Source organism: Scyliorhinus canicula, chromosome 8 (assembly GCF_902713615.1).
Source record: "Scyliorhinus canicula chromosome 8, sScyCan1.1, whole genome shotgun sequence".
Lineage (NCBI taxonomy): Eukaryota > Metazoa > Chordata > Chondrichthyes > Carcharhiniformes > Scyliorhinidae > Scyliorhinus > Scyliorhinus canicula.
In genome coordinates this window covers 97,540,349-97,559,212 of record NC_052153.1, presented here as the reverse complement: position 1 = coordinate 97,559,212, position 18,864 = coordinate 97,540,349, and the positions used below count along the sequence as shown (strand labels likewise).

Genomic DNA, 18,864 nt, shown 5'->3' with positions numbered 1-18,864 from the left:
GTTGGAACTGACTGAATGCAAAATGGAAAATAACTTAATGAGCGAAGAACTGGTATATTCATGTTTGCATAAATAATTTCTAATGTTTGCAAAAGACTGACATTTTGCTGCTTTACAGATGTTTGAAGTTCAGACTACAGAGATTTATTTTTAATTAACCCCCATTTCAGATTTAGAACTTAGACCAGCTTGATTGTTTTGTTGAATTTTCTCCATGACCTAATCTTTAGTTACAAACAGGAGATGACAAAGATCAAAGAATGGTTTACTTGGCAGCTTCTCACTTTTCACTCAATGATTGATAAGTTGTAGAAAGTAAAAATATTGCAAATAGTAACAACAGTGGGAGATAGAAATAAATCGATTGGCGCCGGCCTCCAGCGGCCGGGCTGCGCTCCATGGCGGACTCGGATCGCGGAGCCAGACCGAAGAATGAGACCCCCCGATCGGCCGCGCGTCCGACCCTCAACCCCCGCACATTAAATCCCCAGCTGCCTATAAGGCCCCTACTGGTCTCCGATCCACCCGTCGCTCACCAAGGCGGCTGCGGACTCAGTCCGAAGCCGTCATGCGAGCATCCTGACTGGCAATAGCAGGTTAGTTCCACAACGTTGGGGACTTGGACGGTCGGGGGCGGAGGATTGCTGAGCCGGCCTCTGGCAATGGCCCCCTAGCGGCGCGGCGTACTTTACGGTGACGCTGATTTTCAGTGCCCGGAGAATCGGCAAACCAGCGCCGGGCCCGATTATGGCGTCAAAGTAGATTCTCTGCCCCGGCTCCGGCCGCGATTTCACCGTTGGGGTGCAAAGAATCCAGCCCCAGATTTTTTTTTAGAGTACCCAATTATTTTTTCCAATTAAGGGGCAATTTAGTGTGGCCAATCCACCTACTCTGCACATTTTTGGGTTGTGGGGACGAAACCCACACAAAAACGGGGAGAATGTGCAAACTCCACACGGACAGTGACCCAGAGCCGGGACGAACCTGGGACCTCTGTGCGTGAGGCAGCTGTGCCTACCACTAGGCCACCGTGCTGCCCTTCCCAGATTTTTATTTAATTCAATTTCATAATTTGCAGTGGCAGGATTTGAACCTGGGCCGCCAGAGCAATACTCTGCACCTCTGGTTTACTAGTCCAGTGATAATATCACAACACCACAGCTTCCCCACTCTACAATTTACTTGACTTTAATAAAGAAATAATTCTGATACAAAAAGAGGTCCAATTGATTTGACAGAATATGAATTAGCCAGTACACATCATTATGTACAATTCATTAAAACAAGTTGTAATATCTGCATGTTGAGAAACTGTTTGTAGTTTTCTCAGTGTAAGTACTGCAATTTCCACAATTCCTGATTCCAGTCCTAAGTGTGACAGCTGTTGACAGCAAGCAGAGTGAATTCACAGGTAAGCAACTTTTCTTTTAAATATTTGAACATCTGAAACCTCATTGTTTCAAGCCTGAGATGTGAGTAGAACTGTTCTGGTACTTGAGTGGGAAGAGTGGTATTCAGTTGCAATGGATATTCTGACTGTCAGATCAAATAAGTGTGGCAAATTCCAAGGTCAGCCTATATAGAATTACAATGGGCCATAATTCATCGTGGCAGATTATCTGATGGACTCTGCTGCTCGTTAGGCTTGCCTGTGCATGTTTAGGTTCTCATATTCTTTGTCTGGCAACTTGCTGCAAATCCAAACTCATAATGGGCCAGCAAAATAAACCAGGGCTTGATTTTCAATTCAGGGTTGCCCAGATAATTTTCACGTTTGAATCCTGGGCTGTATGTGACATAAGAACTAGGAGCAGCAGTGGGCAATTCAGCGCCTCGAGCCTGCTCTGCCATTCAATACAATCATGGCTGATCTCCTCTCAGCCTCAACTCCACTTTCCTCCCCATTCTTTGTAACCCTTCAACCTACTAATTCAAAATCTGTCTACCTCCTCAAGTTTATTCAAAGCCCCGGCATCCACTGCACTCTGGGATGATGAATTCCACAAGTTTATGACCCTTTGAGAGAAGTAATTTCTCCTCATCTCTGTTTTAAATCTGCTAACCCTTATCCTAAAACTATGACATCTCATTCTAGATTGCCCCACAGGAGGAAGAATCCACTTTACATCTACTTTGTCAAAACCGTTTGTCATCTTATATACCCCTATTAGATCTCCACTCATTCTTCTAAACTCTGGTGTGTAAAGGCCTAAACTGCTCAATCTCTCTTCAGATTACAACTCCCTTCATCTCTGGAATCAATCTCGTGAACCTTCTCTGAATAGCCTCTAATGCAACTACATATCTCCTCAAATAAGGGGACCAAGACTTTGCACAGTGCTCCAGGTGCAATATCACCCTTGCTTTATATAGCTGCAGCACCACTTCCCCACTTTTATACTATAAAGACAAAAATTCAATTTTCCTTCCTTATTACCTGCGGTACCTGTATATTAGTTTTCTATGATTCATGCAGGAGAACACCCAGATCCCTCTGCACCTAAGCACTCTGAAGTTTCTCTTCAATTAGATAATAAACTGCCTCAGCACTTATTCGATCTGCCAAACTTTGGCCCACTCACCTAACCTATCTATACTATTTATAATTTATTTCCTTCCTCATTGAAACTTACTATCCCAACTATTTTAGTGTCATCAGCAAATTGGGAAACCATCCCTTCAGTGCCATCATTAGGACTGAGCTGAGGAGGAACTTCTTCACCCAAAGGGTCGTGAATCTACGGAATTCCCGGCCCAGTGAAGCAGTAGAGGCTCCTTCATTAATTGTTTTTAAGATAAAGATAGATAGTTTTTAAAGAATAAAGGGATTAAGGGTTATGGTGTTCGGGCCGGAAAGTGGAGCTGAGTCCACAAAAGATCAGCCATGATCTCATTGAATGGCACAGCAGGCTCGAAGGGCCAGATGGCCTAATCCTGCTCCTAGTTCTTATCATAGAATTTACAGTGCAGAAGGAGGCCATTCAGCCCATCGAGTCTGCACTGGCTCTTGGAAAGAGCACCTACCCAAGGTCAACACCTCCACCCTATCCCCATAACCCCACCAACACTAAGGGCAATTTTGGACACTAAGGGCAATTTATCATGGCCAATCCACCTAACCTGCACATCTTTGGACTGTGGGAGGAAACCGGAGCACCCGGAGGAAACCCACGCACACACGGGAAGGATGTGCAGACTCCGCACAGACAGTGAATCGAGCTGGAATCGAACCTGGAACCCTGGAGCTGTGAAGCAATTATGCTATCCACAATGCTACAGTGCTGCCCCTTATGTAAACAATTGAGGTTCCAGTACTGATCCCTGCGGCACACCACTCAATTCATCTTGCCAACCTGAAAAAAGCCCATTTATGACTATTTCCTGCTTTCTGTTAGTCAGCCAATCTTCTATCCATGTCAACATACCCCTATGAGATTTTATTTTCTGCAATAACCTCTGATGTGGCACTTGTGATCATGTGGCATGCACAACAGCTGTAACCCTGCGGGCAGCTTGTCACTTCCGGGGTGTAGTGAGTGGTGGGTGCGGGATGGGGGTGGTGGGGAGTTGCGGGTTGGTCTCTTGATCAGAGACATTTAGTGCCTGATAATGAGACTGGATATTGGAAAGTGAGAGGTTGGGGAGGATTGGGGGGGGGGGGGGGGGGGGGGGGGGGCATGTGTCACTGAGAGCCAACCTCTTGCCATTTCTGCTGATTTCCCTGCAACCCTCTCCCTGTGATCCCCACACTACAAAGCCCTGGCCTCTGCCCCCACATCACTTACCTTTGTCTTGGGTTGCTCTGTGATCATGGGGTTCTAGAGGGTGTTCGTCGCAGCCTCCTTCGTGGTACTGCTGAGCACAAGAGCTGCTGGCTTTGGATTGGTCGGCAACCTTCGCTAAGTGAGACTTCTGTCCCGTGGTCTCGATTCCAGAAGAAGGCCTGCCTCTGGCCTCACCACTGTCTGATTGGCTTGTGGTTCAGTGTGCCTTCCGGAACAGAAGCATTATGTGTCTCTTGCCAGCTCACCAGCTGGCAGGCAGGAAGGTGACGTTTCAATAATATTTTGCCTGACGACTTGTTTCTGATGTAAGTCGCACTTTCTCAGGATCAAGACTGCAATTTTATGATCATTGCATCACTGAACTTCATTTCTAATGCTGGGACCAAACCATCAGTTCATTTATCAGAAGGTACCAAGGGTGGAGTTTAATGCCCTCCTCTGAGGCCGGGTTGGAGGTGAGAGCTTACTTAATCGAACAGGACCGTGCTGGTTTGTACTCTGCTGCCTTCCCACCTCTGTTTTGATTAAGTCTAGGTCAAGAAGGCTTGTGGATGGCTTTCACAACCCACTGCAATTAATTCCCAATTAAGGGCCTCATTGTGCTGTTTCTGGTATTCAACCAATCACCGGCAGGGAAGCCCAAAAATACAACCCTGTCCTGTTTGCTTGCCGGCTCCCGGGGGTTGGGGAGATCCCAGGGTTTTGAGGGATATAGCAACAGGAAGTGGAATGAGGGACAGGACCCCTGAGGGCACCTTGCTGTCCATACTGCCAAAAGCCCATTCCCCTTTTCCTGCAACTCCCCCTCCTCACCCCACAACAACTGCCTCACCCTCACTCGCCTGTGGCCATGGTGTTGCCTCTAATGGACAGCTTCAACCTCTGATTTACCTGGATCTCTCTGGAGGAAGGATTTCCGCACCATGGGTCCTCGATTCTCGGGTAGGCCCATTATTGGCCACTTCTCCAAAAGGGGTGATGCAGAGCTCTTGCAGACTGGGCCCAATGACTTGCATTAAATGACACCCTCGGTCACTGTCTGTGTGGAGTCTGCACGTTCTCCCATGTCTGCTTGGGTTTCCTCCAGGTACTCCGGTTTCCTCCTACAAGTCCCTAAAGACGTACTCTTAGGTAATTTGGACATTCTGAATTCTCCCTCTGTGTACCCGAACAGGCGCCGGAATGTGATGACGAGGGGCTTTTCAGAGTAACTTCATTGCAGTGACTCAAGCCGGGAATCGAACCTGGGACCCTGGAGCTGTGAAGCAATAGTGCTATCCACTGTGCTACCTCGCCACCCAGAACTCACATTGTAGATAGTTTTCTTTATAAGATAAAGCTATACAGTAATGGTAAATAGTTTTTTTTTGGTTTCTAGCTCAGAAGAAGAATCTGAAGAAGAAGAAATCATTACAGAAGAAGATGTGGCCAAGCTGAAGGATGAAGTGGAAGAAAAAAAGAAACTAATTGCAACTTTACGAAACAAACCCTCGCCCATGAAACAGAAATTACAATTACTGAAGTGGGTGCATCTGTTTTATAACAGTTTATGGCAACTTTTAAAATTATGACCAGGACACCTTTTAAACTAAATAGCTAATACTGTAAAATTGCAATGGGATTGGTTTCAACCCAGTCGGTATTTACATAGATTTACATAGAATTTACAGTGCAGAAGGAGGCCATTCGGCCCATCGAGTTTGCACCGGCTCCTGGAAAGAGCACCCTACCCAAGGTTAACACCTCCACCCTATCCCCATAACCCAGTAACCCCACCCAACACTAAGGGCAATTTTGGACACTAAGGGCAATTTATCATGGCCAATCCACCTAACATGCACATCTTTGGACTGTGGGAGGAAACCGGAACACCCGGAGGAAACCCACCCACACACGGGGAGGATGTGCAGACTCGGCACAGACAGTGACCCAAGCCGGAATCGAACCTGGGGCCCTGGAGCTGTGAAGCGATTGTGCTATCCACAATGCTACCGTGCTGCCCAGGGTATTGCAGGGATGTGGGGCATAATGACTCAAAGGATGTTCACTGTGGGCAGATTTTCCTGCCCTTAAGCTGTAAGTATAAGCTGGAAACTTCCTGGTTCCAACACTACACTGCCTGTTAGGATACCCGTCTGGGAAATCTAACTGGAGGCAGTCTATTAGAAGTCCTCATTCAGCTTTACCATCCAAGAAAGGATGGATCCTTGAGACTGCAGGCCCAATCAGAGTACCTACAACTTTGGAAGGATGGCAGAAATTGTCATTGCCTCTGCAAGAGGGAACTTCAAGGCCACCTCGATCTTGATTAATGGTGGCCACAGCTGCCAGGTCATCCCTCTAGAAGGGAAACCCTTCCACAGAATGGCTGGTGGCAGCTTTGGTGGGGAGTTACAGCAAGCACCTGCCTGGTTTGGCCTTCAATTGCCAGGGTGGGGAAGGGGTGTGCAAGCTGGGAGAGTTAGAGGGAGAGGTGGGGTAGCATCCTCAGTTACCCCACAAAATGGTCACTCAGTTATGCAGATGGCTTCAGCACGTGCAGACCTGCCTTTGGGAAGATCACCTGGAGGTATGAATGCATTGGTGCAATGACCAGACACGTCTTTCTCAGAAATTTCCCTGGTCTCACCTTGTAGTTTGCAGGGAAGATTCTGCTTGTACTTTTAGTGCTGAGTATTTTAACAGGCACCATTTAAGTGGAACTGGTCCCCTTGACATGCATTTCTAGTAGGACGAGGGTACAGGGCAATTTTATGGCAGATGATGATCAGACGGTCCTTGGCCATCCACTCATCACTGGCATCCTTCTGTTTATGAAAGATGATGGACACACAACAAACAATCCATTTCAGATGGTACAGCTTTGCTAATGGCTGAAGAGGCCAATCCTTCAGAGATCGATTCTGTCACAGGTGCCGCACATGAAACTGCCAGGTATTGTCGTGGTTTGTTGTTTTTGGCATTGGTGTCTGTTGCCAATCCACTGTAGCCGATGGTCACCGTGGTGGTGCGTGCCAGCCCACAGGAGGTGTTGCCATTTTCCTCTATTGTCAGCTAGTGACTCCCAGGTTTCGGACCTTCATATCACACTTGCAAGAATCCTTGAAGTGGTGCTTTGGGCAAATTACTGGTCATCTGGTTCCAGCTACCCCACCATAACTCAAAACCCATGCAGATAAAATAGAGTTCTATAAACTAAAGTAATGTGTCTATTGCAGACTTCACTTTTTTAAATAAACCCTTATTCATGAAAAACATTTACTAAATTTGCATTCATTCAATTAAATTAAACTTTATAATAATAATAATAATTCAAGTGCACAATCCCTCATAAAAACAAGCAATGGAATTCCTAGTCCCACATTATTTAGTCTCCAAGCACTTTTTTCAAATAAAAAAATGGCTGTACTTTTAAATGCCTTGACTGCTTGACAGCTATCTTTGTCAGATCCCTTTCACATGTGCTTCTGACAGATCTGTTGACAGCTCGATAAGCTTCTAATAAGTTTGATAGTATTGAGTTTATACACTTCATTATGTCCAATAATGCCTCCTTTTACCAATTCCCAAGGGCACCTTCCCTACTCCAAAAGGCACCTCTCCTCACCCAAAGGTGTCCTGGAAACTCGATCCAAAGGAGTAACTTAACTTTCCAAAGGGCTACCTGGCCATTCAAATGAATGCACCATGTTCAGACTTGCTCTTACCTGATTTGGATTTCAGACTCCAGGCCTACCCACTTCAGTGGAGGCAGCTGATGATTTAAATGGTGTGCTGGTTGAGTAAATCGTCAGCTGCTTTTGTAAACCAAATATGTAGGGCCTGTCCCTGGGAAAATGGTAAATGCTGTGTTCAGGTGTGGGGCTTCTAATTTTTGGGTATTTCTATTACCCTCACTGTGACAGGAAGCTTCTCTGTGTAGGTATAAATATGGGCCTATGTTTTATGTAAATAAATATGTCAAGGTGACGAAATTCCCTAAGCTGCAAAAGATGCAAGTGTGTATATTGGGTGAGAATTAGGCTAGGCTGTGATATTCTCTAGGTTAAAATAGCCTGACAACTTTCGGAGCTGAATTCTCCACTTTGGGGCATTATTCTGATGAGGTAGGTCTTCTGTCCTCCATCCTGATATCACTGACCTGAACCTATTTCCTTGAATTGAGGCTGATTATTTATGGTGAATAGGAACCCAGGAGAATCCCAATCAAATCTTGGTGGTGCTCAATGGGAATGTTGCATAGCTCCAGATATACTGACTACCATTCAGAGGGGATAGGGAGCTCCTGAAGAATATTGAACCATTATTTTTCAGCTACAGTCAAGACCATGGCTTCGGTTCATGACTGAAATAGAGCTAGAGGAAGTTGTTACATTGTGAGTAGTGCTAGAAGAGACTTTCCAGCAGGTGTATGCTTTATCTTACTTTATCTACTTCCTAGTGAAGTTGAAATTACTAATTGCTAATAACCTTTGAAGGCCAGCGTTTTCAATACTAATAGGCTCAGCATTTAGAATTTGCTTATGTTTAGCTTAATTCCATATGCTAGATACAATATGACACAATACTTTGTTGGTCTGAAATAAACTTTGACAGTGATATCATTGCTAATCATGGACAAGCAAGCCATGTTGATTTTGATACAATTAGTTGCTACATCTTTAATGTGGTGTAGCTTTTATTTCATTGAGTAATTTCTGCCCAATCTTCAGGGAAGCACAAGAATTTGTGGAGAAATTTGAAGGCGCTCTTGGAAAAGGAAAAGGCAAAAAGTTTTATGCCTATAAAGTAATGATGACAAAAGTAAGTGACTGAACTCTAGTGTAGGATTACATCTGTGTCTTTTGATTGATTATCCTATTGTCTTGCTCTTAGTTTTTGTCAAAAGCTTTCTTGCAAGGTTCCTACATGAAACCATTGTATCTTTGCTGGTTGTTGTAAGTTGAGTTTTCTTATCCTAATGGGTTTATGCAGCATGTCTTTGAATAGCTTTGAGAATCTCTATAATCCATCTGGCTCTAATGTGCACTGGTGCCCACCCGCTCATTCGATGCCCCAACTTAGTCTTTAAGAAATGTATTTTTAAAAAATATTTCTCGCGTTAATATGTGTCACTGGCAAGGCCAGCATTTATTGCCTATTCCAAGTTGCCCTTGAGGATGTGATGGTGAATCCAGCTTCTTCTTGAATGTCTGAAGGTCATCTGATTAAGGTATTTTCACAATGCTATTAGCAGAGAGATCAGGATCTTAACACAGTGACAATATATACCCAAGTCAGGATGGTATTTAACTGAAAGGGGAACTTGGAGATGATGGTATTCCCATGCACCTGGTGCACATGTCCTTTTAGGTAATAGAGACCAAAGGTTTGTAGACTATGTGAGTTGGCTTGAAAAGAAGATGCTTCTAAACAGCTTCATTTTGAGTCACATCCATGCAGCCAAACACCAAGAGAAATATGATACAGTAATCACAGACCCCTGAGCCCAATTCCCATCAGTGACACATCTGAGGCTATCATCTGAAAATTAGGACACTTCCATTATTCATTCAACAACAGGATCCTGTGCGGCTCACCTTAGTATGCACTCAGTACACCTGTTATTACTGCTGTTCTCAATCTGTTTAGAACTCTGAGCTTGGGTTAATAAGTAAATAGACCCACCTTATTGGGAATTATTTACAAAACTGCTCCAGATTCATTCAAGATTATTGATAATTTTTTAGTAGTTTAAAGTATTCAGGGATCTGTAGTAAAGGCAGCTTAGGTGTAGATCAGCCTTAATCTAGTGGAATGAAGGAATAGTGTCAAGGGACCAAATGTATCACTCATGTTCCCATGTACAGGAGTGGAACTTTTACAAGAGTTAATAATAAAGTGAATTATTACTGTTGTACTTAAAACTTTCCTTCACGATATGCATTGAAGGGCATGGCTGATTAAATTTGATGGCTTGGAGTTAAAATCGAAAATTCAGAAACTTTTGTTTAGAGCTTCAGCCTGAATCCAAAATAGAACTTATAGAGTCATGGAGTCCTTAATGTGCAGAAGGAGGCTATTCAGCCCATTGAGAGTCATGCACTAATCCTGGAAGAGCACCTTACCTAGGCTTACTTCCCCTCCCTATCCCCCTTTAACCTGCACATCTTTGGACACTCAGAGTAATTCAGCATGGCCAGTCCACCAAACCTGCACATCTTCGGACTGTGGGAGGAAACAGGGGCAACCGGAGGAAACCCACGCAGGCACGGGGAGAACATGCAGACTCCATACAGACATCAACCAAGGCTGTAATTGAACCCAGGCTCCTGGCAGATACAGCTGATACTAACCACTGTGCCACCATGCCACCCAATTTACCTGGAATTTATTTCTAACAATTGTGGGGAAATAAATCTTTGATTTTCTCTTTGCAATACAACCTTGAGGTCAACTGAACTACTGGAGAAGCATCAAGCCAAGATTTAGTGCTATTCTCAGAGAGACAAAGGGAAACTAAAACAAAAGTTTGAATTTTTATAGTGCCTTTAGAATAGTAAAACATCCCAAGGTGCTTCACAGGAGCCTTCTCAAACTAAACCTGACACTGAGCCACATGAGGAGACGTTGGTGCAGGTGACCAAAAACATGGTCAGAGAGGTAGGTTTAAAAAAGAGAGATGCACAGATGGAAAGTTTCAGCAAGGGAATTATATGCGCCTAAAGAAATGACAAACAATGGTGGAGACCAGAGTTGTAGAAGTGCAAAGATCTCACAATATTATAGAACTGAGAATATTATAGAGGTAGGAAGTGGTGAGGTCTTGAAGATATTTGTAAACATGAATAAGGATTTTAAAATACAAGCATTGCCAAGAAAGGTCTGAGGTCCAATGCAGTTAAGCGATCACGGGGGCAAGTTACGATTTTGACAACTGGGTTTGGAGGAGTTTAAGTTTATAGAGGGTACAAGGTGAGAAGCCAGCTAAAGGAGGATTGGAACAGATGAGTCTGAAGATAACAAGGGCATGGATGAGCTGAGGCAGAGGTGGAGATGGGTGCAATGTTACAGAAATGGAAGTAGGCAGTATTTCTTTTTTAAATTCAGTGTACCCAATTGGTTTTTTTTTCCAATTAAGAGGCAATTTTGCATGGCCAATCCACCTAGCCTGCACATCTTTGGATTGTGGGGGTGAGACCCATGCAAACACGGGAAGAATGTGCAAACTCCACATGGACAGTGACACAGGGCCTGGATTGAACCCGAGTCCTCAGCGCTGTGAGGCAGCCGTGCGAACCACTGCGCCATCATGCCACCGCCTGAAGTAGGCAGTCTTGTTGGTGGAAACAACAGAGGGTTGGAAGCTCAGCTCACAGTCAAATAGACAGTGCCAAGGTTGCAAACAATGTGGTTCAGAATATCGCTTCTGGAATTCCCTAGGGAAGTCTCTAAATATCAACCATTATCAACCGCTTCATTAATGACCTTCCCTCCAACATATGGTCAGAAGTGGGTATCCCCAACTTCAACTTCCTCGAATAGAAAATGCAGCAGACACATGGGAACATCACAATCTCCACATTCCCCTCCAAGTCCACCACCATCCTGATTTGAATATATGTAAAAATTCCTTCATCGTTGTGTCACGAAGCACACTGATGTTATCTGTGAAGGTATCCCAAATTTGGACACCAGTAGGTGGTGAGGAGGGGGGTTGTTGTTGTATAGTTTTGCTTTGTTTTGGTGTGAGGAGGTAAGTGAAGCCTCAGTGAGAATAACAAGTCCAGCCATCATGTAATAATTATTACATAATACATATAATTAAAGAATATTTACTAAAATGCACACGAACAGGACTACTCTACTTTACAACAATTAAAGGTATATGAATTACTAAACACATGCATACACAATTTATGTAGAATTTACTCCTTGTTCTAAAATACATCTATGATCCCTGAACTCGCTAAGACTTCCCTGTTTCCGCAAACAATATCCAAATGAAATAAATCTACGAGTTAAAACCAGCTTATAAATACCACACAATGTGATTAGCATTGCTGCCTACGGCACTGAGGACCCGGGTTCGATCCTGGCCCCGGGTCACTGTCCACATGGAGTTTACACATTCTGCCCGTGTCTTCTTGGGTTTCACCCCCACAACCCAAAGATGTTCAGGTTACGTGGATTGGCCATGCTAAATTGCCCCTGATTGGAAAAAAAATAATTGGGTACTTTAAATTTATAAAAAATAAAAATAAATAAATACCACACAATACAGGGATAATAATCAAGCCTGGGAACCATCTTGTCCTCATCCAGCGACGATATTTAAATTGGCATTATGAAAGTTTTCTGAATTGCCTCGGTTCTCAGACTTAGAGACTGTTAGCTGGAAACTGACATGTTTGCTTCTGCCTGCTAGGTCTTATCTGGCCTGCCTTGTACCTGAAGGTCCAGATAATAATACCTTTGTTACACTATGATTTTGCTTTCTGTGTATTTGGCTGTCTGCTTCTATCAAATTCCTTGACTCTGGACATTAGATGTTGTGCCCAGCCTTGTCCTAAACCAAGATCAAGCTATCCCACTCCCTGTCATTCTGGTGTGCTCCATGTGCCTATCCAATAACCGCTTGAAAGTTCCTCAAGTGTCCGACTCCACTATCACAGCAGGCAGTCCATTCCACACCCTAACCACTCTCTGAGTAAAGAACCTACCTCGGACATCCCTCCTATATCTCCCACCCTGAACCTTATAGTTATGCCCCCTTGTAACAGCTATATCCACCTGAGGAAATAGTCTCTCTGTGCTGCTGTACTGTTCTATATACCTCATTACTCTTCTCAACTGTCCAGATAAACTGTTTCTACTCAGAACCTATTCACATCTGATTCTTATCTGAGCTGTCTTCTAATCTCATTACTGGAAGAGACACATCTCATCCAGCTTTTTGAATACTGCCTACTGCTGTCTCGAGGCAGATTTCTACCTGTTGCTGGACAGGTCATATCCTATTATGATTTGTTGAATTTGTTTTAGTGCAAGTGCCAGGCAAATTAATAACAGTTGCTGGATCAAAACCCTGGAACTCCCTATCTAATATCACACAAACAGGAGCCATTCAAGAAGATGGCTCATCAGCAGCTTCTCAGTTTCAATTAGGGATAGGAAATAAATAGTGATCTTGTTAGTGATACCTACATCCTGTAAATTAATAAATAAAGAAAGGCTTCAGAGAGTGGCTGGGGAGAATTAATTATTTTATTGGCAACAGCTAATTCAAGAATGGCACTAATACAAAAACAAAACACTGTGGAAGTTGGTAATTGTGAAATAAAAACAGAAAGCGAAAGTTCTGACGAAAGATCACCTACCTGAAATGCAAACTATGTTTCTCTCTCAAAAGATGCTGTCAGACCCACTGAATATTTGCAGCATTTCATTTTTAATTCAAAAATGGCACTAGTCTGGGAACAGGCTACCTATTTAGATAATTAAAAGTAGAGTATTTTTTAATTGCCAGAAAATTAGAACTCTCATTTTTGGTGAGAAAATGGCTATATATCTTGCATTTTTACTTTCAGAAATGGATGAAATTTCAGCGTGACTTTGAGAACTTCAGAACTGCTTGTATTCCATGGGAAATGAAAATAAAAGAGATTGAAAGTAGGTGGAACACACAGTAGTATGAAGTCTCTTATAAAATGCACTTGCTTGGTTGCTGGAGAATGAAGTTAATCCAGCATTTTTATTTGATTTGATTTATTATTGCCGCATGTAATAGTATACAGTGAAAGTGTTGTTTCTTGCATGCTATACAGACAACGCATAACGTACATAGGGAAAAAAGGAGAGACTACAAAACGTAATGTTACATTTTGCATGGTAAATTGCATTTGTAAAATTGCTGAACATTGTTAGGTTAATGTACATAGTATAAATTAAGATTCACTATATTTTGTTTGTTTCTTTTTGGAATAGTTATGGAGCCATAGCGTCATGGAGCATTTACGGCACAGGAGGAGCCCATTTGTCTCATTAGGCTCACTAGGGAGTAATCCAGTCAGTTTCATTCTCCTGCGTGTCCCTGTAACCCTGGAGGTTTATTTCCTTCTAGTGCCTATCCAATTTCTTTTGAAATCATTGAGTGTTTCTGCTTCTACCATATAATAATCTTTTATTAGTGTCACAAGTAAGCTTACATTAACGCTGCAATGAAGTTACTGTGCAAATTCCCTAGTCGCCACACTCCGGCGCCTGTTCTGGTACACAGAGGGCGAATTCAGAATGTTCAATTCACTTAACAAACACCACCCTCATGAGCAGCAAGTTTCAGGACATTACCACTCAGAATCACAGAATCATAGAATTGTTACATCAAAGAAGGAGACTATTCAGCCCATTATGATTGTGCTGGCTTGCTGTAAGAGCAATTCACCTTCCGCTACTCCACCACCCTTTTCACCCAGTAGCCCTGCACATTCATCCTTTTCAGGTAATAACTCAATTCCTTCTTAAAAGCCTTGTTTGAACTGGCATCCACCACACTCTCAGACAGTGCATTCCAGATCCTAACCACTCACTTCATGAAAAGGGTTTTCCTCATGTTGCCAATTACCTTAAATCTGTACCCTCTTGTTCTTTACATTCATGGTCACAGTTTCTCCTTATTTACTCTATCCAGACCGCTTGATTTTGAAGAATTCTATCAAATATTGTCTCGACCTTTTCTTCTCCAAGGAAAACAGTCCCACCTTTTCCAATCTATCTGTAGTGATATCATAGTTGTGTTGTAATTCACTGACTGACCACTAGGAGTCTCACTAGTAGATAAGTAAATGTTAGAGTCAGGTGACCCCTCAGACTGGCTGGAGGAAGCTGGAGAGAGGTTAACTGTGCTTGATCTTACTGTTATTCATCTGTTGTTTTGTATTTAATTTACCTACAGTTAATGTTAATAAATCATTTATAGATTTAGCTACAAGTGTTCTTGTAATATAAATCAGGCCACCCGACAAGAACATTACATGGTACCAGGGTTGGATGGTATTAAACACTGAGAAAAAAAAACAAGCCTGTCACGTGGTCTAAAAAGATTTAAAGATTTTTTAGACTGCAAGAATGGAGTCCTTGAAGCCACCATTGAGTGTCAGATTTCATGGTAACGTGGACGGCAACTCATGTGTGCTCAAACACTAATTTAATCTGTTTCTTACTGCAGTAAATTTAGAACATCAATTAGATTCACGTATGGTAGCGGTTCTCCTAACAGCGGTAGGGCCAGAAGCAATTGCTGTGTTTAATACATTTAAATTTGCAAATGATTAAGATAGTAAACATTTTAACGAAGTAATTCAAAGATTTGATGCACATTGGAGCCCTAGAAATAATGACATTTATGAACGCTATAAGTTTAGATAATGTTTACAGAAGACAGGGGAGTCCATTGATCACTTCATCATTGATTTAAAGTTAGAAGCTAAAACCTGTACTTCTTCTGCGGTGGAATCTTCCATGATTATGTTTGCTGTGAATGAAAATAAACTGAGGGGACGGTTGCTGAGGGAATGGGAGCTGTCTTTGGAATAAACAGTTAAGATTTATCAGGCTCACGAGCTAGCAGCACAGCATTCCAAAATGTTTCTCAGTAATGGATCTAAAGAGAGAGCTGAGATGAGCAAGGAGGGGACATGAGAAGTCTTTGGCAGGTAGGATCAAGGAAAACCCAAAAGCTTTCTATAGGTATGTCAGGAATAAAAGAATGACTAGGGTAAGAGTAGGGCCAGTCAAGGACAGTGGTGGGAAGTTGTGTGTGGAGGCTGAGGAGATAAGCGAGATACTAAATGAATACTTTTTGTCAGTATTCACTCAAGAAAAAGATAATATTGTGGAGGAGAATGCTGAGACCCAGGCTATTAGAATAGATGGCATTGAGGTGCGTAGGGAAGAAGTGTTGGCAATTCTGGACAAGGTGAAAATAGATAAGTCCCCGGGGCCGGATGGGATTTATCCTAGGATTCTCTGGGAAGCCAGGGAAGAGATTGCTGAGCCTTTGGCTGTGATTTTTAGGTCATCATTGGCTACAGGAATAGTGCCAGAGGACTGGAGGATAGCAAATGTGGTCCCTTTGTTCAAGAAGGGGAGTAGAGATAACCCCGGTAACTATAGGCCGGTGAGCCTAACGTCTGTGGTGGGTAAGGTCTTGGAGAGGATTATAAAAGATACGATTTATAATCATCTAGATAGGAATAATATGATTAGGGATAGTCAGCATGGTTTTGTGAAGGGTAGGTCATGCCTCACAAACCTTATCGAGTTCTTTGAGAAGGTGACTGAACAGGTAGACGAGGGTAGAGCAGTTGATGTGGTGTATATGGATTTCATAAAGCGTTTGATAAGGTTCCCCACGGTCGGCTATTGCAGAAAATACGGAGGCTGGGGATTGAGGGTGATTTAGAGATGTGGATCAGAAATTGGCTAGTTGAAAGAAGACAGAGAGTGGTAGTTGATGGGAAATGTTCAGAATGGAGTTCAGTTACGAGTGGCGTACCACAAGGATCTGTTCTGGGGCCGTTGCTGTTTGTCATTTTTATAAATGACCTAGAGGAGGGCGCAGAAGGATGGGTGAGTAAATTTGCAGACGACACTAAAGTCGGTGGAGTTGTAGACAGTGCGGAAGGATGTTGCAGGTTACAGAGGGACATAGATAAGCTGCAGACCTGGGCTGAGAGGTGGCAAATGGAGTTTAATGTGGAGAAGTGTGAGGTGATTCATTTTGGAAAGAATAACAGGAATGCGGAATATTTGGCTAATGGTAAAATTCTTGGTAGTGTGGATGAGCAGAGGGATCTCGGTGTCCATGTACATAGATCCCTGAAAGTTGCCACCCAGGTTGATAGGGTTGTGAAGAAGGCCTATGGTGTGTTGGCCTTTATTGGTAGAGGGATTGAGTTCCGGAGCCATGAGGTCATGTTGCAGTTGTACAAAACTCTAGTACGGCCGCATTTGGAGTATTGCGTACAGTTCTGGTCGCCTCATTATAGGAAGGACGTGGAAGCTTTGGAACGGGTGCAGAGGAGATTTACCAGGATGTTGCCTGGTATGGAGGGAAAATCTTATGAGGATAGGCTGATGGACTTGAGGCTGTTTTCGTTAGAGAGAAGAAGGTTAAGAGGTGACTTAATAGAGGCATACAAAATGATCAGAGGGTTAGATAGGGTGGACAGCGAGAGCCTTCTCCCGCGGATGGAGGTGGCTAGCACAAGGGGACATAGCCATAAATTGAGGGGTAATAGATATAGGACAGAGGTCAGAGGTGGGTTTTTTACGCAAAGAGTGGTGAGGCCGTGGAATGCCCTACCTGCAACAGTAGTGAACTCGCCAACATTGAGGGCATTTAAAAATTTATTGGATAAACATATGGATGGTAAGGGCATAGTGTAGGTTAGATGGCCTTTAGTTTTTTTTCCATGTCGGTGCAACATCGAGGGCCGAAGGGCCTGTACTGCGCTGTATCGTTCTATGTTCTATGTTCTATGTAATGGCGCCGCCTGCTTTGAGGAAAGCACTCCGGTTGCCGCCCTTTTTCCAAAAAGGTGGGAAACGTCCAAAAAAATGCGGGAAAGATCCAGCAGCTCCTCGCACACCAATATACAAGTTGAAGGTCAGGATGAAGTTATTCCTGTGTAAAAGATGTGGTCAATGGCACAAATTAAGGCAGTGTCCAGCATGTGGCAAGTTTTGTTTCAGATACAAAGGAAAAAAATCACTTTGCTCAGAATTGTTACTCTAAGTTCAATCCCAAATCAATCAGCACAGTGGAAGATACAGGGCTGGATTCTCCGTTTTTGGGACTAAGTCCCCACGCCATAATGAAAACTGTGTTTTATTATGCCAGGAAAACTGGCGTCGAAAGGCCACAGATTCACCTTCTTGCAGGGGGCTAGCAGGCAGCTGTCGAGCTCTAGCTGCTGATCCGGTCCCCCGTACTTCCGGGTCAGAGGCCGCCGTGCCCTGGATAGCCCGCACACATAAACCCCAGTCCTGAATGAAGCTCCCCCTGCCCACTGTTTGGCCGTCCCCCGAGTGTGGCGGCCCTGGACTGAGTCTGCAGCCGGCACGTGAGGATCCCGGATGGTGGGACCATGAAAGGTCCATACTGTCAGAAATTCGGCCGGTTGGCAATGGAGCATTGCAGGGCAGGCCTCAGGCAATGGCCCGAGGTGGTGGATCATTGGCGTGGCGTACTCCATGAGTATGCCGATTTTCGGGAGGTGGAGAATTGAAGAACGGGCGCCGCTCCTGACTTTGTGCGGCAAATGCGATTTCTGTGTCGGGGTGCGGAGAATCCAGCCCACAGTCTCGAGTGATGAAACATCATTGTTTGTTGGAACAATAACAGAGAAGAATAATTTTTTGGAGACATTAAAAAATTCTCCAGCGCTTAAAAAAATGCAAACTAATACTCCATTTAAAATAAATATGGTTGATAAGGACAAATGGCCGCTATCATTTGAAGTGAACGGTACAGTGGTCCAATTGAAGTTAGACACTGGTGCCAAAGCCAATTTAATCAGCATGACTGATTTTAAAAATCTAAAAATTAAGCCGATTAGAAGAAATCACAAAATATCTCTGAGACATTATAATGGTTCAAGCACTGAATGCTATGGTTCTTGTGACCTGAGTGTGATGGTGAAGAACACAGTTTATTCAGTCACATTTTATATTGTATCTGAGGGCTTGGATTCATTATTAGGTGATCAGTCCTATGAAGAATTAGGTCTAGTGCGGTTCGTATATAGCATCCACAATAGATTGGATCAACACTTCAATGGTTCAGAACAATATCAGCAAATTCGGCGATGTGTTCACTGGTTGTGGTACACTACCATTCACCTACATGATACAACTCAAAGAGGATGCAAAACCTGTGGTACAGGCACCAAGAAGAGTACCTGCATCCCTTTGGGATTGCCTCAAAAAGAAGCAAGATAGAATGACAAAATCAAAAGTAATCAGAAAGATGGAAGAACCTACCAACAGGGTAAACTCCATGGTTTGTGTAAAGCAAAAGATTGGTGCTATTTGCGTT

At 43.4% G+C, this 18,864-nt stretch overlaps 1 protein-coding gene across 1 annotated transcript in view; it reads left to right on the top strand.

Moving 5' to 3' along the window:
- The window catches only part of tmc1 (transmembrane channel-like 1), a 116,435-nt gene that overhangs the window by 8,312 nt on the left and 89,259 nt on the right, over positions 1-18,864 (top strand). Inside the window, exons 4-6 of the mRNA XM_038803884.1 lie at positions 5,146-5,307; positions 8,498-8,588; positions 13,355-13,436. Coding sequence (XP_038659812.1) covers positions 5,146-5,307; positions 8,498-8,588; positions 13,355-13,436 — 335 coding nt within the window. The remainder of the gene's footprint in view (positions 1-5,145; positions 5,308-8,497; positions 8,589-13,354; positions 13,437-18,864) is intronic.